We start from the raw sequence: 27,977 nt of genomic DNA on the forward strand, positions 1-27,977 counted from the left end.
ATATATTTTAATGTTTTTTAAAAGGCATCCCAAAACTTTCAGTCTGAAGCTCGTGTAAAGCAGTAACACAATTATCACAACCGGAACCGTAGAATAGTAAATACAGGTGATAAAAAGAAAATACAAGTTTATAGCAAATGCTAGTAGGTAGTGATTTTTTTTATCGAATGGCATCCACATATAAAACGGCAATTTTCTTTCTTCCCCGTCGACTTGCTCCTTAATTTTATATAAAATAAGATATTTGAGGATGTAAGGGGCCGAATATACTACAGCTGAAGCCACATAAACAAAGATGTTGAACAACTGAATGTACTTTGCACGCTTAACATATCGTTTATAAATATTTAAAACTTTGTCGTCTCTAGAAGCTACGGTCTGTTGTTCCACAGCGACCATGTCACACATTAAACCACCAAAATTCGTATTCCTACATATGAACATTTTTATAGCCAACACTGTATAAGTCGTTATTAAGTTTAGGCTCTCTATAAATTTTTCACTGTCGTTCCAAATATAAGGAAATTCCAGGTACATAAATGTTAATAGGAATAAATAGAACACATGTGACGTGTTCCTAAAAAGTTTGTACCGAGTTTTGTTACACGTGAGCATGTCGTAAGGCACTATTCCAGTGATTAATAGGGTGTGTTTTAGATAGTGAAGAAAAGTGACGCCCATTTCCTAAAAGGAAAAAAATTCGTTCGTTTCGAATAATTTTCTCGCTACGGCGATTTATTTAAATAACAAAAATTATCTGCTAGATTTTGGAGAATTTTTAACCATTTGTTAAAATTTTAATGGCATCTACACCTAATAAATATATTAAGCCTCACCACACTTTATGTGGGTGAAAATTTGACTATCACTTTTTAATTATTTATAAATTATTTAAAACACTAAACTATATTATTTTTTGAATATAGTACAGATTTCATATCAACAAACATGAAATATTTGTAGAGCAAGTAAAATACGTACGTAATAATTTTGTGTAGATTTATTCCAACTTTGTTTTGGTTATTTGAATTCTCAACTAATTTGCTTTACTTGATTCTGTTTTATTTGAATGATCTACCCGCTTTGGACTCTTTACAACCCACACCTTTTACTTACTGGGTGTGATAGGAAAGCAGAAAACTTTTAATGAATTTTTAAGCACTGTAATTATCATCACTTAAGTAAATCTATTCAAATTACTGAAAATGGTTCTCGTTATTCTATGTAAGATATTTACAGTATTGTATTTTGTATTATATGTCTTGTATTACCTATCTACGCGTTTACTTTATATATTTATAATAAATGCTGCTGCTGAAACAAAACAATATTTAATTTACGTTCATGGAGACTCATTATCCTTCCGATCCTATCATAAGTAAGCACAATATTCATTTTTAATATACCTTTTGACTCTATTATACTGTTATGTCCAGTAGAAAAATATATTTGAAAAAGGTATTCTAGTGAAATTGGAAATTATAGATCATCATTTATCGAGACCTTGTAATAATTACCATAAAGAACAATGTTAAAAAAAAATGGGAATTATCTGCCCATCCGTGGGAAAGTGTGCGATGCTTCTTTTTTATCCACTAATTTTGGGGTGCAGAATATGAATCCGTCATTCTTATCAGACAAAAATGTCGGGAACACAATGAAAACTTCCCTTTTTTGGGCGTGTATTGGAGTTGACATTGTAACTTATAACAACTATGTGTGGTTCTAGGAGCGGTTAATTTTTGTACGACTTTATACTTTAAAAACACTGTATTTTGATAGCTAAGCTCCTAGAACCACTTGTAGTTGCAAGTTACAATGTCAATTCCAATACACCCCCAAAATAGGGGAGTTTTCACTGTGTTTCCGACATTTTTGGCCGATAAGAACGACGGATTCGTATTCAGTACCCCAAAATTAGTAAAAAAAGAAGCATTGCACACTTTCCCCCGGATGGGCAGAAAATGCCCATTTTTTAACATAGTTCTTTGTCATCTTATATAAGAAAAACAACACTAGAAAGAGTTGCTAACAATTAGCTACTAATATACTTTCTCTTGCAACAAATTAGTGCACTGTGAATTATAAAAAAAAAATGTACATAGTAGTACTGTCAACTGCGATATAGGTAGAAACGAACTCACAAACTTTAAAGGGTGAATCTTTGACTAACTTTAAAACAAAAAGTTCATATGAACATAGGTCCACAACGGCTTTGTTCTTGAGATACAGGATATCCAAGAAAATTTTTGTTTCAGCAGTTATTGTAAATGTTAATAACTTATTTGTAGAAGTAGTTTAGTCTTAAGCTCGGTCTTAAGTTTGTCACATCGCAATACAATCAATAAAAGACAAATTTTTTCACTCGTTTTTCAAAAACTATGATTCAACTTACAAAATTCCAACGCAGGTTTATTAGTCCTGATTTTTTTTAATTATATGACTACCTGCTTCAATGTGACAAAAAGTTAGTCTTTCGTTTTGACAAATTTTTAATTTCTCAAATTCTATACAAATTTCTCAACCTAAAATTTCTATATAATTATTTGAAGATTTCTGATTTTCTCTTTTAAAAATTTCTAAGAAAAAACATTTCTACTTGTTATTTCATTTTTTGTATTGTAGGAAGCGGAACACAGAACAAGAAAGCCACAGACTTCTAAGATATTAGCAGTCTGTGAAGAAAGCTTATTAGCTTATTACCTATTGATACACCTATTCAAATAAGATTTAAAATTGGATGATGTACACACATCACTGTTTGTCTCTCTCTCTCACTGTGCTTTTTAAAATGTTAAACAGTAAGATGGAGAATTTGCAAAAGCGTAACCCATTAACCGTACTATAATAGACGCAGACGGAAAACAGCCGAGGTTCCCGAGAATAGCCTATAGCCGCGGCGTAATAAAACAACCGATTGCACAGAATCGGTTTCAGAAAAATTTACATTTTAAAAAATATGTACCTTTACACTTTACCTAAAAACATGTAACCAATATATACCTTTGCAATATTATGTAACTACTACATAAAATATATACCAGTGCGGACGCCGTTATTCATGCAAATAAAAAAAAACAGGAGTATTCATATGATTAATCGAAATATATGATTATAAATTCAAGTCGTTTTCTAGAAATTAAACACAAACAATAGAATTACAAAGATCTCCAAAAATTTGATATTCCACAAATTCATAATAGGTAAGAGGTAGCGTGCAAAAAGAAAGCTTACCACTGAATTTCGAACAGCGTGTCTAACTCCACTGAAGAATCGCCCCCACATATCCTGAAACATTCACTCGCGAATTAAGGCTTTATCACTAGAAAATACACCGAGATAACGTAAATTGCCGAATATTTCTAGACACTCGTCCCTGGCTCAACTCACCGCAATCAACGGATATCAACGAATTTAGTCACTAACTTGATAACGGCAATCTGCAATCAACATAACACCGATTAGTTACTTATGGTCACTGTTACTAACACTCTTTCATCACTACACTACATGCTTGGTAAACTGTAAAACATTGTTACCTTTTTTCTGTTACGGTCTATAAACACTCGCGTATTTTCTAAACATTAGTGTGGCGGTGTATTCGTACTTTTTTGTAGTAGGTTATGAAAGCTGATAATAATTACATTTAAACGCCGTCTTTCTTTTGTTTAAAACCCAAACATTTTTAGTCATAAAATCGCCATATCCTGAAGAAGCGTGGGTTGTCTGAAATTCTTAGTTTTTAGTTTTTCTGTTAAAGATACACTTCTAATTATTGTTTCTGTATAACACTGACGTTGTTATTTAAACGTTTCAACACTACGGAACGTAAAAATATTACGAATTTTTCACTTTATGATGAATATTTTTACACAAGCGAAGCACTGCGCCGCCATATTTAAATAAACAGTCCACTTCACAGCCTACTACTTAACTACGTACTACCAACCAATAGCCAATGAGAATGAGCAATAGTCCAAGAGTTTGATCCGAATCGGTCATAATCGACAATCTTCGATTTTGTAGTGTGTTCCTATTCAAAAAAGGCGGCTCGCAGAATTTAGCTCAGAAAGGATAAATAAATAGGCAGTGCTGCTAATAAGGATATATTTAGGGTCGTATGACACTATGCTAAAATTATAACTAATTTCAGTAATTAACTAAGAACTTTTTAATCTTGCATAACAGAAACTGCAACAATTTTTGTCAGATATACAAGGTGTGCCAAATATTCACCAATAATAATGTTCCAGTGTTTGGTATCAGTTTTTTTATGTTTTTGTTGGGACATTTTCACTATTGAAGGGATTGGAAATTCATCTTACAAACATAAAATCCAAGCCGTCTTAGCGAGATACAATGGTACTCAATGGGGATATTGAAAACCCATGTATTTCAGTTGATTGATGTAGGTAAATAATAAAGAATACGACACCACATTGCACGAATTTTTAATATTTGTCCGACAAAGTACCTATTAAAAAAATATTGCCTGCTTTAAAACGATCATTATTACCAGGTACATGAAAGGGACAAGGTAAGGTTTAGAATTTTAAATGTTTTTTATTATATAAATTTATTTTATACATGCTATCTACAAATTCAGATTATGCCCAGAGCTGAGATGCTCAGAATGCCTTCGCCGACAGCCGTAGTAAATACAGAATTTTTACTGAAAATAGAAGACCCGAACAGTTTCGTGGTATTATAAAAAAGCGTATATTTGTGTTTAGAATTTTTAGAAATGGCACTGGTTCATCACACAGCCAGCCTTTAGATAAATTGTTAGTAAGTTATAGTTATTTTTTTTTTAGCCCTCACTTTGTTTATAGCCGCATCTTCCGTAATCGCTGAAACATGGTTTTTAACATTATTATATTAATACAACGCCATAAAATCAAAAGTTACTGTACTGTCACACAAAGACTTGACTAAGTCGGCAACATCAATCTAAACATAACCTATAAATCTAACAAATTTTTTTAATTTTTGATTATCTTTTTTTAAAGCGCGGTAGTAGTCTTTATGAATAAGAAATTTATACAAAATAGAATACAAACTAATAATGAGTTTTCATGAAGATAGATTTTAGAAGGTGACCTCTTTTCTTATGTTAAAATTTGATACGAATTAAGTATTTGTATATTTTAATAAATTTGAATATCATAGAGAATCGTTTAGGACGTTACGAAACCGTTTTGACTGACTAGATCAATTTTAGATGTTGTCCGTGCTTCTATATCTGGCTAACTTGAAGATTGGTATTGTTTCGTAAGCATAATGAAAAAATTTGGTATAGTTCCGGGGATTTTAAAAAACAGTTTAACTATTAATGATTTGCCAACATTAAAGTCGTACCCCATAATAGGACATGCATATTTGTTTTTTCCCGGTGGTAAGTTTTAATTTTTAATCAGCAATTTGCAAAAGCAGATTCGATTTATTTTAGGAAAATATAGGTCAGACAAATTGACGGAAGCAATTCAAGACATTAGTTATCAATTAGGTCCAATTTTTAGACTAAATTTAGGGGGAAAAGATTTAGTGATTTCTACAAATGCAGACCACACGGAAACACTTTTCCGCAATGAAGGAATCAGACCAAACAGGCCCCCTTTTCCTGCACTTTACTATTATCGAAAGGAGGCTTTTAATAGTGTAGGAGTTGTGCCTGGCAATGGAGATGAATGGTACAAATTCCGTAGTGGAGTTACTTCACTACTTAGAACGAATTTATTGCAGAGTTATGTCGAAGTTCAAGAAGATGTAGCCAATTCGTTTGTTGCTTACATAAAAAAACAATGTAATGAAAATGGTGTTCTAAGTAATATACAGGATCATTTGTTGAAATTTGCTATTGAAGGTAACGACAATAAGTTAAATCTTAATATTAAATATTATTACTAAATCTTGATAAGTCTTGCTTATGAAACGGATCCTCAGTTGCTGTTAAATTTCTGTACACTTATATATAAATTTACATATATTAGTCTCATGTATATATGTATTTTTTTCACATGAATAAAAATGGGATATTAAAGCAAGAGAATCATGAAATAAAAAAGCTGCTGCTGTTTATTTTTATGATACGTATTTTATGACAAAAACATTTCAGCTATATCTGTTGTTTGCCCTGGCAATAGATTTCGCTGTACCTCAGAGTCCAGTTGTCAAGATGAAGAAATAATAGCAGCTAGTAATGATTTTATGGAGGGCATGTATGAGACCTTTATCGGGCCACCATTCTGGAAAATATTCAAGACCGCGGGTTATAAAAAGCTGGAGTCGTCACATCAAATTATTTACAGGTATTATTTAAAATTGAGTTACAATGCGTTGTCCATCATATTTGAATTAAAGTTTCTTTTGAAAACTTTTTATCACATCTTTGAATACAGAATAATGGAGAAGCATTTAAAAAATGTTACACGTATGCATTGCCAGAGTCCAGAGAAGTTGATAGCACGACAGCCGTTTATGTACACATTATTTACCAATGAACAACTAACTGATGATGATAAAGTTATGTTATCAATGGAAATATTTTTGGGTAAGCAGGCTTCAAAAATATGAACAAAATTGTGAAAAATCCCACTGCATTTTCAGTACTTTATTATTTTTTGAGGGGGAATCGATACAACCGCAACCACTACAGCTCTTACTTTGTGCTACCTGGCACAAAACGAGCTTGTACAAGAGAAAGCCCGGAAAGACGCTACCACAAAAGACATGAGCTACATAAGAGCGTGCGTCAAAGAAACTTTAAGGTTATCACCGACGGCGGGGGCTAATAGCAGGTTCCTTGCGAGAGATACCAAATTTGATGATTATCTCATACCAAAAGGCGTACGTGAGATTTGTAATTCTCTTATCGACTAGTTTATCATTTTATTTTTTAGACTTTACTGCTGGCATTCAGTTCGGTGACATCGTGTGACAAAAAGTATTTTAAAAATGCTCAAAGTTACTATCCGGATCGATGGCTAAGAGCGAATAATGAGGAATTCCATAAATTTGCTTCTTTGCCGTTCGGTTACGGGCCTAGGATGTGTCCCGGGAAACGTCTGGCGGAGAATGAAATTGCAATTTTATTGAAAAAGGTAAAGATCTCTGAAATCGAGTTGTAAATAAAATTTTTAATATCCAAACACTTATTCGAATAAGTAAAATGTCAAAAAAACACGTCTCGTTCACTTGTACACTGAGAAGGCAAAATTTTTATACCGATTAAGAAATACTAAAAATTTTGGCATTGCAGTGTTACACTTTTTTTTTCAGATTTTGCAAAGCTACAAGTTGGAATTGGAAGCAGATCTGAACGTCGAAATGGTGTATAGAATGAATAGAATACCCGACAGGCCAATAAATATAAAATTTATCAATACAAATTACTAAATATTTATTATTTCATTGTACAACAATACATAGTCTCCATTTACACTTTTATATATATACAGGATTTTATATCTAATTTGATAGTGTGATAATGTTTGTACAATAAAATTTGATTATTTAAAGCTTAATATGACCTCTTTTTCCGGCCACAATTGAATTTTTTTTATTTGATAATCTTCATGATAAGGTTCTATTGTCGATGCTTTTACACATATATATTATATTAAGGCAAACCAGACTTACACGTAACCAATTCGAAACCGATATTCCAACGAAAACATTCATACGCAATACTTATTTGTAAATAAATTTTATATAATTTGTATATTTAAAAATCGTAACATATTATATAGGTACTAGACGGTTTTTAATTAAAACTTAATATTATATCATACTAAACAAAAAAAAAACAAAGTTAAGTTGCACATATAATTTTGGAATGTGTGTAGATAGAACTGGCCTTAAATGCATACCTATACTTAGAAAAGGTAGAACCACAAATTGAGTTTTTTTGCCACGATAACTATAAGGCACAATATGAATTAACGGTAACAAACTAGACTGTATAATGTGACTTACTTGAGGATGCTGGCCACGGAAAAAGCACGAGGTACAAAGTTAAATTACAAAATTGTAACTCGTAGATTTTTGGAATCCATTTTCTTCCAAATCTCTAATTATACAGGGTGTGCCATTTAACACTCCTGCTGCCAATGTCTCCGAAATGAAGAAATTTATTTTAGTTCCGGAAATTGGGGTTGTTAGGTCCCTCGAATAGCTTCAAACTGTAGTTAGAATTGTTTATTCAAATCTTTCTGTATAGATGGCGTGGCTATACTGAAAAATTTTTTATTCCCTGGAACGTGGAAATGCAGTTCATCTGAAAGACCGTTAAATTGTGAGTAATTTTTGTAATATAAAGTTTTTCCCTATATTTACTTGTTTTCGAGATATGTCGACTTCAATATGCAATGGATGATATAACAGAAAAATATATTATTTTATTTAAATCACACCGAGACAAAATATTCTTTAAAATATTGTTATATTGACTTTATTCACATCACATACTAACTAACAAACAGTAAATTATAAAAAAAAAAAAACGAATGACCAACTACAGAAAAAAAATTGTACAATGGTAAATCGTATAACTAGTATAGTTAAATTGAAAGACGGAAACTGATAAAACTGTAATTATTGGAAAACCAATATGTGTCATCTGTCATTGTTTTGTTTTAAACAAATGACATGCGCCACCTATGACTGCATTTTTTAATAACATTTGATAAAATACAGTTCGTCTCTGCCCCTTATAAGATTTACTAGTTATACGATTTACCATTGTAGGTACAATTTTTTTCTGTAGTTGATCATTTGTTTTTTTTTATAATTTATTGTTAGTTAGTTAGTATGTGGTGTGAATAAAGTCATTATAACAATATTTTAAAAGAATATTTCGTCTCGGTGTGATTTAGGTAAAATAATATATTTTCCTGTTATATCCTACATTGCGTATTGAAGTCGACATATCTCGAAAACAAGTAAATATAGTGAAAAACTTTATATTACAAAAATTTAACGATCTTTCAGACGGACTGCATTTCCACGTTCCAGGGATCACAACATTTTTTAGTATCGCCACGCCATCTATACAGGATATCACTTTCAGGTATTAAATACAGTATTATACAATTTTTATTGTTAATATATGGCCGTGGTACAAAAGAAATGTTTTTAATCAAAAGGGATGAAAATTTTTAAAAATCATCGTATAGCGAAAATATTTCCATCCCTTATTACCCTTTATTTATTATTTATATAAAAAAAATTGTTTTACATAAAAAAGTATTTCGGTTGATGGTACAGAACCAAGATATACTCAGTGCATGCTGAGAACAAAAAAAAGTTGAAAACACCTTAGGTATCATCCAAGAACGTTTATCGCTGCAATAGTTTTTTGTAATTCAACCGCGTTTGTACTTCTTATCGTTTCCGAGATTCCGTGATGAACATCCTCAAGCAAGTCACCCTGCATACTTCATAAAACATCAAATTATTTTGTTTCATTACAGAATTTCTAAATAAACATTCAGTACTTTTTTCCGTATCAATAAAATACTGGGAGCGAGTTTACCTTTTTTTAGATTTAAGCCAATTCCATTTTATTTATGGAATTAGGTACGGAAATTTTTTGGAATCGCAGGCGCCTACTGCTTTGTAGCAGAAACGAATTTAATTTTGAATCGATATCCGTTTACCATTTTACTTTACTTTTACCTACCGATTGAATATCATGTGGAAATATTAACGAAATCGTCGATAGTCGTATATAGTGCATTTAAGACAAATTTTTTCTAATGTGAATAACAAATTTAAAGTAAAACGAGATAAAATTAGCGCAGTGTGTAACACGAGTTCAAAATAACACATAAAATATATAAATGAGGTAAAATAATGGTCCGTCCTAAAACATTTACGACGTCAAGAAAGAAATTCAAAACTACACCTAAAACGAGATTCGTAAACATTTTAGAAAACTAATACAAGAATACTAACGAAATATTATAAAAATCACAGAACTTCAAAAAACACACTGCTAATAAAAAATATATTAGCTATAATGTCCACTTTACTATAAAGTTAAATCATATATAATTTACATTACTTATATACACATAAGAATTGTCTTTGGTACATAAAAAATAAATCACTAAAATCGCAAATACCAACTAGAGCCATGAAGGCCTTGTCATGGAGTCGTACGGTTGCCTCATACTTAAAGCGGGATGGTAACCCGGGGGATACGCGCTCGGGGGACCCAGCAACCCTTGGTTCAGCACACCCGCTTGCAAGTAGTGCTGATAGAGGGGCGAACTTGTATCCATCAACTGGGCCTGAGCGTTTGAGATGAACGGGCCCCCTATCGGATACCCGGGCCTCGCCTGTGGCGCTCCCAAGAACGAGTAGCCCGGGGCCGCCTGCGGGTTTGAATTCTGATGGGCCGTCCTACTTTGCTTCTCGTTCGTCTCTGGTGTGGACCTATGGTGCGCAGCGGCGGCGGCGGCCATGTAGTAATTCGGAGCAGAACGGAAGTCCTCCAGAAAGTTCGGATATGAATCTTTATCGCCGTATAAACCAGAACCTAGACCCAAACCGGCAGGCGTGGGGCCAAAATTAAAAGCGCTGCCGGGCACCACGCTAGACGTTTTCAAAGATATTGCACTCGGTTCTATTGATGAATTGCCTTTTAAGCCTGCGTACGACTGGAAGCCCTGATTTGTTGGATTCGGTTGTTGAGTTTCACTGGAGTTTGTCGTGGTAACTGGAACGACGGACACATTTTTATCAATAATAATGAAAATGTACCGAGCGGTCCAGTATAATTGTCGCCCCATATTTTCTCCATTATTTTTGTAAACGTGCAAAAAAGAGGTATATAGTTATTAGGATGAGTCAAAAAAATCGACTATTTTTTTTTTTACTTTATACTCTGAAAAATAGGTTGCTAGACACCTCTAGAAAATTCTCTCCAAATATGAGCTCTTCATTTTAATAGGAAGGTTCTCCGCTTTGCAATTTTCCATTTTTTCCTCAGTATTAGAAAAAAAAATTCATATCTCTCTATCAACTGTTCGTTAAAAATATCTCTCCTCGTATACTTGTAGGAAATTGAACGCTCTACAAAAATGGTCTCTTATGATTAGTCCATTAAATAAAGCGTTTAAAAGATATTCATCGTCAAACTTCAATGCACGCCAATTTTAACAGTTTTTGATTAATAATTGGAAAAATTTCAATTTAGTTTGAGTTTCATGGAAATTTACACAAATTTGAGTTTCTGGTGGTGCTCCTAATGAAGTCAAAAATATTCTTTGCCATCATACTCAATGGTTAAAATTACAAAAAAGTTTCAAAAAAAAAAAATCAGCACAAAACCAAAATGTTTGAAATTTTATAACCCACTTGATAGTCAAATAAAAAAACTTTTTAATAACAAATTGAACATTTTTTTTCTTTAAGATTAATACTTTTCATAATAAATTTCTAACAAAAACGTTATTTTTTCAAGATTTAATTAATCATTGACTCTCAGTCAGAAATAATGCACTAATTTTTTTTCGATGTAACCAAACATGCTTACGACTAAAAAAAAAATAGAAAAATAGTTTAAACATTTCTGTTTATAGAAACTCAAAGTTGTGTAAATTTCCCTGAAACTCAAACTAAATTGAAAATTTCCGAATTATTAATCAAAAACTGTTAAAGTTGGCGTGCATTGAAGTTTGACGATGAATATCTTTTAAGCGCTTTATTTAATGGAATAATCATAAGAGACTATTTTTGTAGAGCAGTTAATTTCCTACAAAACTATGAATTGCGCATTTCATAATGATTTCTTGTTAACGAGTTATAAAATTCATAAGCAAAACAGAAATTTGTCTTAAAATAATTAAACTTCAACCTTTAATATCTCCAAAACGGTGAGGTTTACGAAAAAATTGTAAGAGACCATTTTTGTAGAGCATTCAATTTCGTACAAGTATATGAGGAGAGATATTTTTAACGAACAGTTGATAGAGAGATATGAATTTTTTTTTCTAATACTGAGGAAAAAATGGAAAACTGTAAAGCTGAGGACCTTCCTATTAAAATTAAGAGCTCATATTTGGATAGAATTTTCTAGAGGTGTCTGGCAACCTATTTTTCAGAGTATAAAGTAAAAAAATTTTTTTGACCCACCCTAATAGTTATGGTCGTAAAAGGTATAACCTCCACTGCTTTGTCAAGTTTTTTTGTAATAAACGGATTTATTTTCATTCAATTTTAGGTAATCATCAATGCTACTACAGTTTTCACTACTGAAATTTGCGTTTTATTGTGAAAATGATTAGTGAACAAAATGTTTAACTGTGAGAGGATAGTGTGTATATTAAATGTGAATATCTCTTTTGCTATTAGAGATAGACCCTTCAAACCTATACCACTGTATTCGTAAGTGTTATGTCTAAAAAAAAAATCCACGTTAGGCCTACGTCTTTGGAACCCAATGTTCAATTATTGCTTTCACAACCAGATATTAGAAAATTTAAAGTATTTTAACATTTTTTCCAATAAATAATGAATAAAATAGTGCGGGGTGACTCTTATGATAGACCATTCAGTTTTTTTTTATTTGGCAAGTAAAAACGAAATATAAATTATTAGAATATCAAAAGAACCGGCAAGTTCCGGGTAAATAAAAAAATTAGTTAATAAGGAATTTAATGTTAAAAATTAAATATGAGAACACGTAAACAGTCGGGTAGTTGGGAATGTCGTATAATTGACGGATGGTTAAAGAAAGTTCCACTCTAAGACAAGACAGGAACAGATAGAATGAATATCTAATATATCTAAATTTAAATCATCATTAGAGAGGAAAAAAAAATAAAAATCTAAACTTCATTTGACTTACCGCTTTTGCTGCTCTTCCTCTTCTTGGCCTTCTTCTCCTGCGTCGGCTGAGGCTGCAGATTCCCCTTAGGGTCGCCTTGCATCAATCCTGGATTCTGCAGCTCGGTCATCTGCCTGTTATACATGCCCGAGCCCGCGCCCTGCACGTTCTGATTGTAGGACTGCATGGCCGCCACGTTGGCCTGACTGAACATGGGCAGGCCCGAGCCACCGCTTGAAATCGGCTTGTTGAACATGTGCGGCGCACCCAACCCTTTATCGGAATAGTAGGACGCCGAAGTCTGCAGTCCCGTTATGATGCACTCGTCGTTACCGAAACGATCGACGATGTGCGACAGATTCGTTATGTTCCTTCCCAAACCCAACGGCTGGTCGACGTCTATCGTCGATGTGTTATAAGTCGGCCTGGGTATCGACACTTCGGGTTTATATCCGCCGGGCACCTCTTGCAGCCTGTCGCCATCGGTAGGAGCACTGCTCGGGTGCACGACAGCGTTAAAATTACCGTGACCCTGTTGGGGGTTCGCCGTGGGTCGGTTCAGCTCCACGCCTTTGTATCCCAACTGTTGCACGGCCGTTATGGTGGCCTGATTGGATCCCGCCGAGGGTTGGCACTGTTGCTTCTGCGACATGGTCGACGGCACGGTCGTTCGGGTGTAACTCAATTCGGGCCTATTGAACTGCTGCAGGGCCCTGCTGAAGTTCACATCCGGACCGCTGTAGCCCATGTTGGTGTACTTCGACATATCCACTTTGTTTGGCTGGCTCGTAACGAGCGTTCTGGTCGTGGGCATGTTGAGATATCCGGGATCGTTACCGAACGAGGAAGCGTAAGGGCTTGATGCGGCGGCAGATGTGTAATTGATATTCCTCGCATTCGCCGAGTCCTTTTGGATCTGTTGGGGCTGCTGCGGGCCATGTTCTTGGGGAAGAGATGCGCCTCCAAACGAATCGATGGGCGTCTGTACCGATATAGGTTTCGGATCGGGGATGTTCTGGTGGATGTACAGTTTCGGGTTGTCCTTCATATCCTGGCTCATGGTTTCCAGGCCCATCTGCAAACCTCTGTCCATTTCCCTTTGAGGCACCCTCGCGTCCACGTCGAATCTCTGGTTGTTATCGTTGTCGCTGTAAACTCTCTTCTTGACGGGAAAAACGGCAATTTGTGGAGCCTGCTGCAGGACTTTCTCGGACATGGGATTCTGTTCTTCTTGGAATACGTCGATGCCCGTGGCGTTAGCGTGAACGTTGGGCGATTGCTGGGGGGGAACGCCCAAGGAACGCACGCTCGGGGAATTTGGACACTGGACAGCGGGAGACTGCTGCTGGGGGTGCATTCGAGGAGAATTCTGCGGGAGCGTGTTGGGAGAGGGCTGCTGGTATACGCCCGGCGATTGCTGGGGATGTACGTCCGGCGAGTGCTGAGAATGAACGCTGGGCGACTGTTGGGAGTGCACGCTGGGCGAATGCTGAGAAAGTACGCCGGGTGAATGCTGGGAAAGCACACCGGGCGAGTGCTGGGAGTGCACGCCGGACGAATGTTGTGGGGAGTGCGGAGAATGGACGCCGGGAGATTGCACGTTGGGAGAATGCGCTAGACCCGGAGACTGCTGCGGGTGGGGGGCGGGCGACGACTGGTTGCTAGCCGGTGAGTTCGCGGTGTAATTTTGAGCGGTTTTGGCCTGATACTGATCCGTCAGGGATTTGGAGGTGTCGTAGTAGGAGGAACTGGACATCTCCAAGTTGTAGGGAGGGGTGGGGTTAGTGCTGGAGTAGTTGGGCGGGTGAGTGTAGTATGGGGAGTTGACGTAGGAATAGTAAGAACTCTCGGTCGTGTTGGGCGTGTACACATGTTCCGAGTACTGCGGGTACGGGGACTGGGGGATTTCCCGCGGGCTACAAGATTTGTCGGGGCTGCTCTTGTTAGATACCGTATCCTGATAGAACCCCACCCTGATTTGGCCGTTGATGGTGGGATAAGCGGCCGCCTTTGGGGATATATCGGGACGGGGTGAAGCCATTATCGGAGAAGCGCCCGACGGGGATCTGTGAAGAGGCGAGGGATATGGGGCCGGGTATGCACCCCTTTCGTCCATCCCCACTCGTGGAGAATCCATATCCTGGCTGAACGACGATCTTTCCGATACGCTACTCCCTGTACTGATTTTTCTTTGTCTCGTAACGGGCTGACCGTGGATCGGTATTGGGCTGTCGGGATTTGGCGAAGCCGTTGATGTGGCAACTTTGGCCGTTTTATTATCCTCACACTTTTCATTCTCCTTGCTGTCGGGCTTTGATTCGGGCTTCTTTTGTGGCGGTTGAACTTTAGGTGCTCCGAACGCCTTAAACCACGCACTAAGGTTTGGTGTAGCCCCTCCGGAATTGTCCTCTGTTGTAGGATCCCCCTCTTGCTTGTCTTCCTTAATTTCTGCTTTCTCCTTCGCTTCTTCCTTCTTCTCTCCCTCATCAAGCGATTTGCAGGGCAAAACGGGTGGCGCTTCCTCTTTTGGAGCCGCAGTTGGAATTTTTTCCTCTTTCTTCTGATCGTCCACGAATTTGTGTTTTCCGAAACTGTCCAGAACCGAGCCCAAACTAAGTTTCGGAGCGTTGGTGTCGGTTTTTACTATCAATGAGTTCTTGGTGTCTTTCATTTTGGACAGAGGACCCAAGGGAAAGATTTCGTCGATCTTCGTACTTTGGACATTGGAAATGAGGTTTCCTTTGCTCTTCCCCGGTTGCAGCCTGTCTATGGTTCTTTGAATTTCTCGTCTTTTGAAGAATTTTGCTGGATCTCTAAACGGTCGCCTCTTGAAATCCTTCGTGCTGTCTTTCTTAACCGCCGATAGTTTCTCTGGTTTCTTACCGGGAACTTGATCGATCCTGCCGGTTATTATGTCAAATTCATCCAAACCGGTATAAGACGGTGAGTTGCTGGCCGAACTGAACTCTGAGAATTTCGGCGTGTCGTCCAACCATTTATTTATATCTTTTAAGGTTTGTTCCGTGGCAATGCTGAGTGCGTCCATAGTCGATGAGTTCTTATTTATGTTATTGTTGCTTTTCGGCGGTTGGTTCTTCTTTAGTTTCTTGCTTTCGGATTGTACGCTGTCCATGGTACTGTTACCGTCCAATTCCAGTTCTACTTCTTTTTTCATTACCTTGTACGGCTTATCCTTTGCCTTAATTTTGTTTCTGTCGTCTTTTTCCTGTTTTTTCCCCTTATCCTTGTTCTCTTTCGGGTGATCTTCTTCAAATTCGAAATCGTACTCGGTGCTTTTAATACGGGCCATTTCGCTCTTGGCCTTTAGCTTTTCTATCGTCTCCCGTAACTTGTTGTGCTTGTCCTTGGGTTTAGGCGATATGGGTGGAGAAGAACTACGTTTTATTTTGTCCTCGAAGACAGCATCCCGCTTCTGATCTTCCGAGGAGTAATTCAGTTTACTGTGTTTCTTATGTTTTCCTAAAACAAAAAGGGATATTTATTCCTACGATGAAATCGGGCAGGTTTTTATTAACGCCTGTTAGTTCAGTTACAATTTTATTTGTTTGTGACTCGATTGTTGTTTATTTTGTGTCATACCTAATTAAATTTTACCTTTAGATAAGAAATCCTCGGTGTCGCTTAAATCCTGGGAGTGTCTTTTCTTCATGTGCTTCTTTGGCGAGAAATCGAATCTGTCATCGGGGCTCGAGGCGGGCCAGGAGGGGGGTGGGCTGCTTAAGTCGCTCCTCGGAGGGCTCCTGCTGGGGCTCCTGCTTGAACTTCTACTCCTCGCCAAAATTTTCTTCTTCTCCTTTCTGGACGACTTCTTTGTTTTAGAATTCCTACTTTCCTTACACGATTTCTTGATTTCATCAGTTTCTTTCCTCATCGTTTCAGTTTTTGCCTTGCTATTTTCGATTTTTTCCTTCCTAGCCTCCGATTTCTCTTTTCTCGATTCACTTTTCTCCTTCTTACTCTTGGCGTTCTTAACTTGCTTCTTGGTAACCTTCTCCTCCCTCTCCGCCTTCTTAGATTTCGTAGTTTTCTGTTTAGGTTTTTCCTCTGATGATTCGTGTGAGACGCTCCTCCTGCTGGCCGAGGATTCTTCCGAACGGGATCTGTCCCGTTTCTTATCCGTTTGAGCTGCTAACATAGGTTTCCGTTTAGATACGCCGGTAGTTTGGTCTTTTTTCTTCTTTGAGGCCTTGTTGTCGGTGTCCGTGTCTAAAACTTCCACGGCAATTTCGTCATCGGAAGATATCTGGTCCAAATACTTTTCGGTTGCCTTTTCGAATACTTGCAGCAAGTTATCCACCATCTCGGTGTATTCTGAAAGAAAAAAGACCGGAATCAATGCAATCCGTAAAGTATATGTGGATGTAAAAAAAATAATAAAACCAGCATATTGAACATATTAAAAAACTAATGAGAAAAAAAAATACCATTTTCAGCACCATTGTATAATCTGCAGTTGTCGACGATTAACTGAAAATCTGCCTGGAACTTGGAAAAGTTTTTGTAACACCCCGACTCCAGCCGTTCCTCCATAGTCTGCAGGTCCATAGGTTTTCGAACGATCGAATAATAGTTTGGAGCATACTCCTCCTCAACGGGATCGGCGAAAGGCCAAGCGTCCTCGTGGTTCTTGACGAAGTCCAAGATCTTGTGCATACCGGTCTGCAAATCCTCGTCGGTTTGACGGAATCTGTAAAAATATTTATCCGTTCAAAAATGGGAACCTTGGCGACTCACAGACTTCCACATTACCATGACCACAAAACAGCAAAAGTCAATTTTAAATCTCGGAGGGTTCGATGCGGGGCCATGCAAGATGCAAGTAAAGAAAGCCAAAATTTAGCAGCCAACGTTTTTATTCATCTAAATTTGAACATTCAATTCATAAGCAAATAACTGAACTATAATTTAAGTATGGTATGCCTAAACAATTTTTCTAAAAAATATATACGAGTACGTTAATCCCTGTTTAGTTGAAGGGGTAAACGATGTAATAAGACTAATCTGCAAAAAATAAACACACTGTTAATTGGTCCGTACTTTTCTCAATAAGTTAAAAAATACAAAGTAGGATCGACAGATTTTAATTTAAAAAAAAATAATTAATTAAACTACTATTTCATTACTTCCCTCTTCAAAATAGGACATTACTAAATTAGGGCGGTAAATATTAGAAATTTGTCCAAGGTTTTTATAATTAATTCTAAAAATTCAGTATTCTGTTAATAATACCGTTAAATTTCTCTAATTTGGTCCAGTCATACGTGGTGGAATTAAAATACTTTATTGGCAGCTGTTATGACACAAATCAAGATGGTTAAAATTAAAAAAAATATATATGAACTTTTTAATGCAGTTGCAGTTTTTTATTGTCCAGAAAAGTTCATGCAGGATGTAGATTTTTCAACTGTTTTTTTTTTGCATTTCGAAATTAACCATGCTTTCGTTTTTTGTCAATTTGAGACATAAACTTAGTCGTTAAATTTGGCCAAGCATTTCAGTTGCACCCAGTATAAAATAATAAGGAAACAAAAACTGATAAATATTAATTTAAAATATGTAAGAGATAGACACATTTTGGCTTTCTTGTCGTCTTCGTTCTCATCTAAATACTAATTGAGAAATTTGTGTAGGCATAATTTACAAAAACCTAAAAGAATAATTGTACATATTATACTAGAATATCAATCCATTCGCTCAATTTATTAAGATTAAGGTCAAACTAAGTACATTTAAAAAATTATTTAAACCTTTCTTAAATTTATTGAGTACTGAATTTGCAAGACCCTACAAATAATAAAATTACGTTTTTTATTTTTCAGTACGGATATTTCAAAAGTAAAAGAAAAAAAAAAGATAACTTTTAATAATTTGGACAAATATCCGAAGGACTATTTGAAATAATTATGAATACCTTGATCTGTTGATGTGGAGCATATTAAATATAGACACAAAGCCTTCAACACTCACAATTTGACTATCTTAATACTTTTTTCGGGACATGCCACCTCAATAAAAAAAATCATAGTTGGACCTTAAAAAGTGAACAACAACAAAACAAACATGACCAACTGAAACTGACATACTTTATCCTTCTCCTACACCCACTTGCACTATTCAACATCTGTTTTTTTCTAAAAAATCTACAAAGAAATAATATTTTATTTTATGTTTTGGGCTGCTGTGTAAACATTAGTTGTGATTTACTGTAACCTGATCTGGTGGAGGAATCTACATAAAGGGCTTCTCCAGGGTCAGAAATGTAAATGTAAATAAACAAAGAGCTTCCATGCACTTCGAAATGCTTTGTTAAATAATTCGTTGATGTAAAGAAACGTTCTACAGTAGGCGATACTTGATTTCTTGAAATGTATTGAAATGCTTATTTTTGGAGAACTTTCATCCAACACAAACGGCAACAAATGAGTAGAATTGAGAAGAACTTAAGAATTTATGTTCAACATGGTATATTTGTGTAAAATTAATAAACGTGAAATATTTTCTGAAGTGTGCAAAATAATTTTTCTTTTTTGTGATCCTGACGAGAATGCTCGCGCAATATGTTTTTTTCGTGTGCAAACCTTAATGATTATTTTCAAATACACATTAAAATCAATCTTGCCACGTGCAAAAAGTACCTTTTTTGTGTTTTGACAATTTTTTGATGTGCATGGCATGTACAACTGTCTTTTCAATTTTTATGTTAGTATTTCCCATATAGCGTATAAATCTACTGGTAACATCAAAAAAGGCAAAAACACTACAAATTTCAATTTTTTTACGCTACACATCAAAAATTACATTATCGCATTTTCACCCCTCACCCGTTGCAACAAACTTTTTGTTTATGCCTTAACGATGCGTGTGAAAAGAACGTTGACAATTTGCAAGATAATTTCGTGCACGTTTACTTATTTGAATGTTTTTTTACACTTTGCCGTATAAATTTATTTATTTACTGTCTTTGCATTACAAGAGCGAATAAAATTTTCTATACTATGAACGTATTTCTTAACGCCCATTTGGAAAATTAGATAAATTTTCAAGTGTCAATATTTATTAAACAATTTAGTAAATTGTCTCAAGTTACAGACTTCGTTTTCACATATTTACAGTGTGGAAGAAAAGTATGAAATAAAGAACAACTAAATTTCATGATATTTTCTTGGAGGCACATTTTTTGCATTTTAAAAAGACACTTTTCCATGTACCCACATAAGAGGCGCAATGGAATATTTTTAAAAACGTCAACACAGAAATTGGGAACAAATTGCGTAATTTCAACAGACAAGATTAACAGTTGTGTTTAAAGCACTCAAATCTCTTAAATATTATAAGACATGAAAAAAAAAATTAAAAATTGTATACTTACACTTGCGAAGTTTTTAATTTTTTCTTATTTGGATTCGTAACAGGCTGAATCAATATCTGTCCTGTTGCGGCTGAAAGGGAATTGTTAGTTTGGCGACCCACTGTCGTAGGCCTACAAGAAGCAGTTTTTGCGGTACTATCTCTATTTTTCTTATTCTTCTTATTATACTTTGCCAATTTTGAGGTGACCGTATCTGAAAGAGATTAAAACAATAATTTTTTCCATGCATTGATCCGTATTTTCTTAAAAGAACAAAGATTTTTAACTGGGGCAAACATGGTGTTAACCCAATTTAAGATGAAATTATTAGGTGAAAAATTACTTAAATAAATTTTCTGATTCAGTTCGTTATTGATTTAATTAAAATTAAAAAAAATAGTAAAGAAGAACTTAAGATAGTAGCAAGCCAGAAAGTAGTAATTAAAATATAATTAAAAAAGTAGTAATGGTACATTGTTAAGAAATTACTTTGAATAATTCCTTACCTTTACTGCTTGCTGAGCCGCTGGATAATTTCCTTTGCCTGCTTTTAGTTTTTCTCTTTTTATTACCGGCCATCTCATGCCGACCCTCAGACAATTCGTTCGAACTGGCTTCTTCACTTCGTTCCTTTGGTCCTACAGATTTTTCATCGGACCGTCCTTCCGATATTTCGCTCAAACTGTCTTCGTCGCTTTGTTCTTTCAACTTTGTCCGCCTCTCGTAGGCCTCCTGCCTCCTTTTTTCCAAGTCCCTCTTCCTCTGCCGCTCCTCCTTTTCTAACCTAGCCTTCTCTTTTTCTTCTAGTCTCAACTTCTCCTCCTGCTGGACTTTTTCCACTACCTTTTCCGACTCCACCTGATAAAATAATGGCAATTGGACCGAATAAAACAAAAAAAGTCTATATATTACTAACCAATTTTTGTATGCGACTGGACGTCCTCCTGGGCAGATTCTCTAGTAACCTTTTCCTGGCCTGACTCTCCTTCTCTTTAAACAACCTGGGCAGTTCCGGCAGAAAATTTTCACTGAGGGTATGATGCAACTGCCTTTCCGCTTTGCATGTGGACTTTTTAAACTTTTTGGTCAACTGAAACCAATCGTCCTCCGTGAAACAAATAACCTGCCAAACTGATTTCTTCTTATTGTTTTTCGTCTTGAAATCCTCCCTGTACAGCCGAGTCCCATAAAAATACCAATACGCCGACTCGTTGTTGTCATAACCTAGGGGTTCGACACGCAGACTGTCAGCTTCCAAGTTTTTCAATTGATCCAACACATCGTCGGCATCCAAACGGAAATCGCAGAGGGCGTGAAGTATATCGACCTTGGTATGTAAGGGTAACAGCTGGAAATCTATATCCGTGTTAAAGGGGTTATACCGATCATGTTCCTGACACTTTTGCCGAAAGAGTCTCCTCAAAAACATCTGATAATTAAATGTCGATATTTCATTGTTGGGAAGGCAACCGCTGAGCAATCTCACTATAAGCTCTTGTAACCACGAAGATTCTTCTGTTCCATCAGTTAAAAGAGCCTCTTCTAAATCCTATAATAGAACAGTTTTCAAAAAATGTTCTGTAAAATACAACAGAATTATTCGAACGCAAACCTATTGTGCAACAGGAAAATGAAATAATGTAAAACATAGTCCTATAATAATAAGGGATTGTATACATTAATAATTAATGCAACTTTGTTTAATTAATGATTTCTTTCAGGTAAGTAATAAAATTAATAGGTACCTACTAGCATATAATAGGTAGTTATAAAGTAAAACAAGTTCAAATGCTTGCCAAATGTCATTTAAGTATGCAAGTATAAATATTTAATATTTTTAACCATGTCAAATTATTATCTGTAAAGTTGCTTTTTAAGCAATTTTTCAATATCAACAGTGCATTTATCACTACTAGCTAACATGAACAAAATCTAAGAGTTCAATATTATCTTTAGTAAAGTTTTCTGTGGCAAATTTATGGCAAATGATTTGTTTGTGTGTTTGCATGCACTAATACTGTCTGCATATTTTATTTATTTTATTTATATTCATTTAGTTGCTGTGAGACTATGATGCTATTTAAGGTGATATAAGATAATAGTATTTGTTGTGTACAAATGTGTACTCATTTTCTTGCCCATCCTTTGATTGCAAAAAAACTAAAATTTATTTACAGCAGTGCCGCAACCAAAGGGAAGGGAAGGGCATTGTTCTACCTAGTGCAATATTTGCCCTGTCAGAGATAAATGATCAAGTAACTAACAAGTACTGACTACCAAACTCTGATTTGTATTGCTTCGATAAAATATTATTTGTCCTGCTTAAAGTTTCTCCCTGGCTACAACCCTGATATATAAGTTTTTCGATGATAATTACAAAATGAAATCTTATTTATACAGCAACTATAACTTACCGAGTACAAACAAAATGTAGTTGAAGTCAGTGCACTGTTTATTTCAATATTTCATATCATTCTGAGAAAAATCTACAATGGCTAGATATAAATCTCAACAGTGACTTATTGCAGGTATAATAAGATTTACAGTTCTTACCTCGATATCAAAATCCAAAAGGTTAAATGCTGTTCGAAACAACGAACAAAAGTGAGCGATGCTTGGTACCTCCCACCATGACTGTATATCTTAAAGAACAAAAAAATATTGTAAAAATCACTCTCAGTTACTGTTTTAACGGTATTTTTCTAATATCGACACTACAAACATAAACACACCTAGGATGCTAATGAAAGTTGGAAACATAACCTATTTGTAGATCAATACGTACGACGACGTTAACATACAATTTACAGTCAAAGTTTTCACCAAACTATTTAGTTTTCCATATTAATATCGTTCGGATATTCCACATTCATTGGATTATTTATCATCTGTTGTCAAAAATAATCCCATTTCTTTCTCAAACAAGCTTTGATTTTGATAAGCTTCCTTTAATTGTGGTACTAACTGGTAAATGGAGCGTCTATATATACGTCATATTTCCACTTGAAACAATTGTGTTTCGACGTATACAACTAATTGATATTTACCATACATATGTAAAACTAATTTTATAATGTTATTGCAACATTTATCGAACTGTATGTCACATACTTAGATATTTATTTCCTCAAAAACCGGAAGTTATTTAAGAGTAGGTATATTGCTTTGCCGCTTGGTATTGTTTTGTTGGTAACCAATAGAGCATTTGAATGGAGTGGGTAAAGTGGGGGTGAAAGACCTTTATTTTGACAATTAGGGCAGGGCTGGCTGAGGCCGAAGCCGAAATACAATAACTAAAGGGCCAAATTTAAAGGCATTCTTCATAAAGCATGCTTTAATTTTGTCAACTTTATTAGAATTATAATTGAATTAGATTCGAACATTGTAGGAAATTGGAAATAAAATATGCAGCCACCAATCGGTGTACAGTGCGTTTAGCGTTCTCGCAAATTGAAGGTGGCTATTTTGAGATTTTAATGGTATTTGGGACTATTCATCTCTATACACATGGAGACTACACACGTCGTCATGATTTCCGTTATGGGGTGTATAGTGTGTACCCACATAACACTTTTGTGTGTGTGTGTGTGTGTACCACATACTTCTATCTATAGAAGTATGTGGTGTGTACCTAGTCACATATCTGTGCCCTAGTATAGAGAAGTACATATCTATATTTTGTGTTGGGATTAAAACTGTCTAGTCGACCCGTTAGAAGAAGAAGAAGCCTAGAAATATCACATTTTGAAGAAGAATAAGTAAAGTGACTGACGAATGTTGTCAATTATTAAAACAATTCAAAATTAATGAAGATTGAAAATAGTTAACCAACTTATATATTAAATAATTATGTCTTTTAACAGAGGAAATCCCGATTTTCCTTTGGAAGCTCTTAAAGTTCACGGTCCAAATTATTTAAAACATGCTTTAACTAGTTGTACAGATCCTTTAAAGGCGATTGAAGAATTTCAGGTAATTGATCAAGTTATTACTTTCTCAGGTGCTGGTTTGTTAATTGAATTTGAATTGTTTAGGTTACTAATGGAATTCTTTTGCCTTCCTTGAGACCAATGCTACCATTATTAGATTTACATGGAGTTAGGCGTTTGGATTTTCACATGTCCGTGGTAGAGGTACGCAATTTTTCTCAGGTCACATTGTAGGTAGTGAAAAAAATTTTATTTTTATTGGCTGACTTTATTTAATATTACGTAAATGAAAGGAACTGTTTCCCTAGGAATTAAGAGAAAAGCTCATCAACCACATAAATGAAATAGGAAAACAAGAAGGAAAAGAGCGTGATCACAAACTAAAGGAACTCTTAGTAAAAAGCTTTCCAGTTGTTAAAGTAAAAGCTATGAGACCAATAGTGATGGCAATTTTAAAAAATACGGCTCAAATAGATGATCACTATTTAAAAGTTTTGGTTAGAGACCGCGAACTATATAATGACACTGATACTGAAGTTAAGAGACAAATTTGGAAGGATAATCAGTCATTATTTGGGGATGAAGTTTCTCCGCTACTAAGTCAGTATATTACCGAAAAAGAAAATGTACTATTTGATCATATGAACTTAAGTACACAATTTTTCGGACCTTCTCCGAAGGTATGGATTTTATTTGAATGCAGCATTTCTTTAATAAAAAAAGGTCGCACAGTGTGCCTGTTCCCACAAATTCTTATTTATAATATGAAACTTTGTTTTTAGGTCAGACGGCAGGGGGAAGTTGTACAGAAATTGGCTCACATGATAGGAAACAGTGTGAAATTGTATGACATGGTATTACAATTTTTAAGGACGTTATTTCTACGTACACGAATCGTACACTATTGTACCCTAAGGGCAGAACTTCTAATGGCGTTGCACGACTTAGAAGTTCAAGATATTATTTCCATAGATCCTTGTCATAAGTTCACTTGGTGTTTAGACGCGTGCATCAGAGAGAAGAATGTGGACATAAAGAGGTCGAGAGAACTGCAAGGGTTTTTAGATAACGTTAAAAGGGGACAAGAGCAAGTACTGGGAGATCTGTCGATGACATTATGTGACCCGTATGCCATAAATTTTCTAGCTACGTCGGCCATAAAAATTCTACAACATTTGATACATAACGAGGGTATGCCACGGGTAGGTAAACTTTAAGTTTTTACATCAAGTATTAAAAAAATATCAATACAGGGTTAACCTTAGATTCACACATCCACACCAAGTCTCATTATCAATTTTTACGTTCGGTGCAAAACACAACTTGATCTTATAATTTATTTTTAAGGACAACACAATCTTGATACTCCTGCTGAGAATGTTAGCTTTGGGATTGAGTGCGTGGGTGATGATCGATTCCCAGGACTTCAAGGAACCAAAGCTGGACAGCCAAGTGGTGACTAAGTTCTTGCCCGCCCTTATGTCGCTGATGGTCGACGATCAGGTTCGTCAGTTATCGACGAAGCTGCCTCCCGACGAAAGAGAAGCGGCCATAACTGTGATTGAACATTCGGGACCACTGCCTGATGCGGTCGAGGCTTACATTCAGGACAGCACGGTTGCCAGCATACTGGCCATGTATTATACCCTGCATGTGGCGCGGCTGAAAGATAGGGTTGGCCTGCTCAGGATTCTTACCGTTCTGGCTAATTGTAAGGACGACAGGGCTTTTGAAGATCCATTCCTGCACTCGCTGGTAAGTTATCTTTATTATTAATGTAAGGTGCGACGTTGGTGTTTGCAAGCTGTGAGCTAAAGAATGCGGTTCGTTTATTACAAAATAAGTCATTTTTAGGTTTGTCTTCTCATTCACAATCCCGAAGAGTTCCAAGCGGAAGATTTCTGCACGGCTTTGTTCGACGAATTCTTCTTCGCGGGCCTGTCGCGGGATAACGTAACGAGGCATCTGCTGAAATTATTGTGGTACGTCCACCATAAGTTGCCTGCCAACAGACTACTCTCTTTGATGAAAGCGTTGCAGCCCACGCATCAGCACAGCGAGAAGGTTCATACGCTCTTTAAACTTCTGCAAGATAAAATTAATTCGCAGGAAGAATCGACCGCCCCCACCGACATGGATATCGATATCAACTCTCCTCTAATGAGCGTTCCTACCCCAGCGCCATATCATCATACTTTGTAAATATATTTTTTTTGTTTTCGTTGCAGAAAGTTAACTTTGAATAAATTCTTTTATTTATTAGTATGTTAATTTATTTCATATACAGGCTGTTACAAATTTGCTACTCACTACAGGAATCTCGGAAATGGTAAGAGGTACTGAGTAGCTTAAATGGGGGCAAAGTTCATTAAGTATGTCCTACACCTAAAGTTGTTAGTTTTTAAGATATAGCAACATTTCTGGAAAAACCTAATTTTTAATATTTTCGGTCGCTCGAAATGGCTTTGGAAAAAACTGTCACATTGTGTCGCAACTTGTCAGTTCATAATTTATCATTCCATTTTGAGTTAATTTTATTAGTTAATATTTATTTGTGGTACCCATTCTATAAAATAATAAAGATTAAGTTTTTTCAGAAATGTTGCTATATCTTAAAAACTAACAATTTTAATATGTTTTAACGATGCTTAATAAAAGTTGAAGTGGACCGATATGTGAATAAAATAGAACAATAAAATACAGGGTGTTCCAATTGAAAAATTTTACAAAATCAAGTTTAAACTTTCTAAAAATATGATCGTATTATAAAAAATGGCCTGTATAAAATATTGATATTAGCTAATATAGGAGTCTTTCCCTAACATTTGCCAACAACTCTGTCTAATTATTTTATTCCAAGTGTTAGTAGCTGAAAGTTAATACAACTTCTTCGAGGTCATGTTTTTCCAAAATTCGAAGAATTTTCTACATAACTTGGCAACCCCGCACTAAAACGATAAACTGTTTATATTGGCATATATAGAGTTTTCTGGGAAATCCATGTTTAAAAATATATAGGGTGTCCATTTAAAAATGTAATATTTGGTATGTTCCGTTTTTACTCAACACCCTGTATGTATCAATTTAATTTTGTAGTTTAGGTTTCTTGATTCTGTACCTACAACTTTTATATAACTTTTATGAGTAACAATAGACGAGCGCAATTGCAACGCTAAGTCGCTTAGTTATCGAAATAAAAAAAACTGGCGTAGAACCAGGTCAGACATGGTAGGTTTTATTAAGCATGCGAGTGGGCATATGAAATGGTATTTTACGACATTTTTTGTTGGTCGGGATCTTTTTAATTTCGAAAAATTAAAAAAAAATCTATTTTTATGAGAACATGTTTTTTAAAGTCTCCACCGTTATATCTCAAAAAATAATTGTACTATCAGAGTAATTTTTTTTTTAAATTAAAGCAGACATAATAGCGCTTTTAACAGTACTAATGGATTTTATAAAAATCGCTTTTTCATTTCGCTAAAAATCAGGAAAACTTGATATTTAAATTTTGTGTAATACAATTTTCACCAATCGATAAACTTTTTTATTTATGATTTTTTTTATATACATGCAGCGAAGAAAATGAAGCCCAAACACTACATAAATTTTTGAAATAATTAGTTTTTTCCTAAAGCTTATAGTTTGGCAACAAGCGATTATTTCATAGCGCGCTAAACTGATGCATGGGGCGTCCAACGTAATGTGTAATCTACATAGTGTACGGCTTGCGGGATTTGGAGTATATAGGTTCGTGCGTAATAAGCAGTGTGTAATAATCATCAGAACATATTAAGTTTTAAGACAATGAAGTGCATTATTTGTAAGAAAACTGTGCGGGATGATG

The 27,977-nt window shown here is 35.5% G+C and overlaps 3 protein-coding genes across 5 annotated transcripts; 2 read left to right on the forward strand and 1 right to left on the reverse strand.

Moving 5' to 3' along the window:
- Positions 1 to 4,487: 4,487 nt before the first annotated feature.
- On the forward strand, positions 4,488 to 8,139 carry LOC108915653 (probable cytochrome P450 49a1). Of its 3 annotated transcripts, none has more exons than XM_018721748.1 (8): positions 4,488 to 4,784; positions 5,222 to 5,395; positions 5,450 to 5,863; positions 6,116 to 6,308; positions 6,399 to 6,550; positions 6,626 to 6,846; positions 6,900 to 7,100; positions 7,279 to 8,139. In XM_018721748.1, the coding sequence occupies exons 2-8, from the start codon at positions 5,281 to 5,283 to the stop codon at positions 7,393 to 7,395; spliced, it is 1,413 nt and encodes a 470-aa protein (XP_018577264.1). In that variant the 5' UTR covers positions 4,488 to 4,784; positions 5,222 to 5,280; the 3' UTR covers positions 7,396 to 8,139. The 3 variants fall into 3 exon arrangements, with proteins under 3 accessions (XP_018577264.1, XP_018577265.1, XP_018577263.1); XM_018721749.1 differs by having other exon boundaries at positions 4,749 to 4,788; XM_018721747.1 differs by lacking the exon at positions 4,488 to 4,784 and adding an exon at positions 4,918 to 5,095.
- Positions 8,140 to 8,984: 845 nt separating this feature from the next.
- Positions 8,985 to 23,301, reverse strand: LOC108915659. The gene is made up of 9 exons (XM_018721754.2): positions 22,934 to 23,301; positions 22,755 to 22,843; positions 21,118 to 21,750; positions 20,708 to 21,059; positions 20,223 to 20,415; positions 17,278 to 17,540; positions 16,448 to 17,164; positions 12,854 to 16,312; positions 8,985 to 10,720 (listed from the first exon to the last, which is right to left on the reverse strand). Exons 1-9 carry the CDS (start codon positions 22,959 to 22,961, stop codon positions 10,128 to 10,130), a joined length of 6,327 nt encoding a protein of 2,108 aa, XP_018577270.1. The 5' UTR covers positions 22,962 to 23,301; the 3' UTR covers positions 8,985 to 10,127.
- A 749-nt stretch (positions 23,302 to 24,050) lies between these two features.
- Positions 24,051 to 26,392, forward strand: LOC108915654 (negative elongation factor B). Its single transcript, XM_018721750.1, has 6 exons — positions 24,051 to 24,173; positions 24,236 to 24,334; positions 24,439 to 24,810; positions 24,913 to 25,332; positions 25,478 to 25,885; positions 25,985 to 26,392. The coding sequence occupies exons 1-6, from the start codon at positions 24,051 to 24,053 to the stop codon at positions 26,330 to 26,332; spliced, it is 1,770 nt and encodes a 589-aa protein (XP_018577266.1). The 3' UTR covers positions 26,333 to 26,392.
- Positions 26,393 to 27,977: the final 1,585 nt, after the last annotated feature.

The sequence above is a fragment of the Anoplophora glabripennis genome, unplaced genomic scaffold, assembly GCF_000390285.2.
Source record: "Anoplophora glabripennis isolate ALB-LARVAE unplaced genomic scaffold, Agla_2.0 scaffold766, whole genome shotgun sequence".
NCBI classification, from domain to species: Eukaryota; Metazoa; Arthropoda; class Insecta; order Coleoptera; family Cerambycidae; genus Anoplophora; species Anoplophora glabripennis.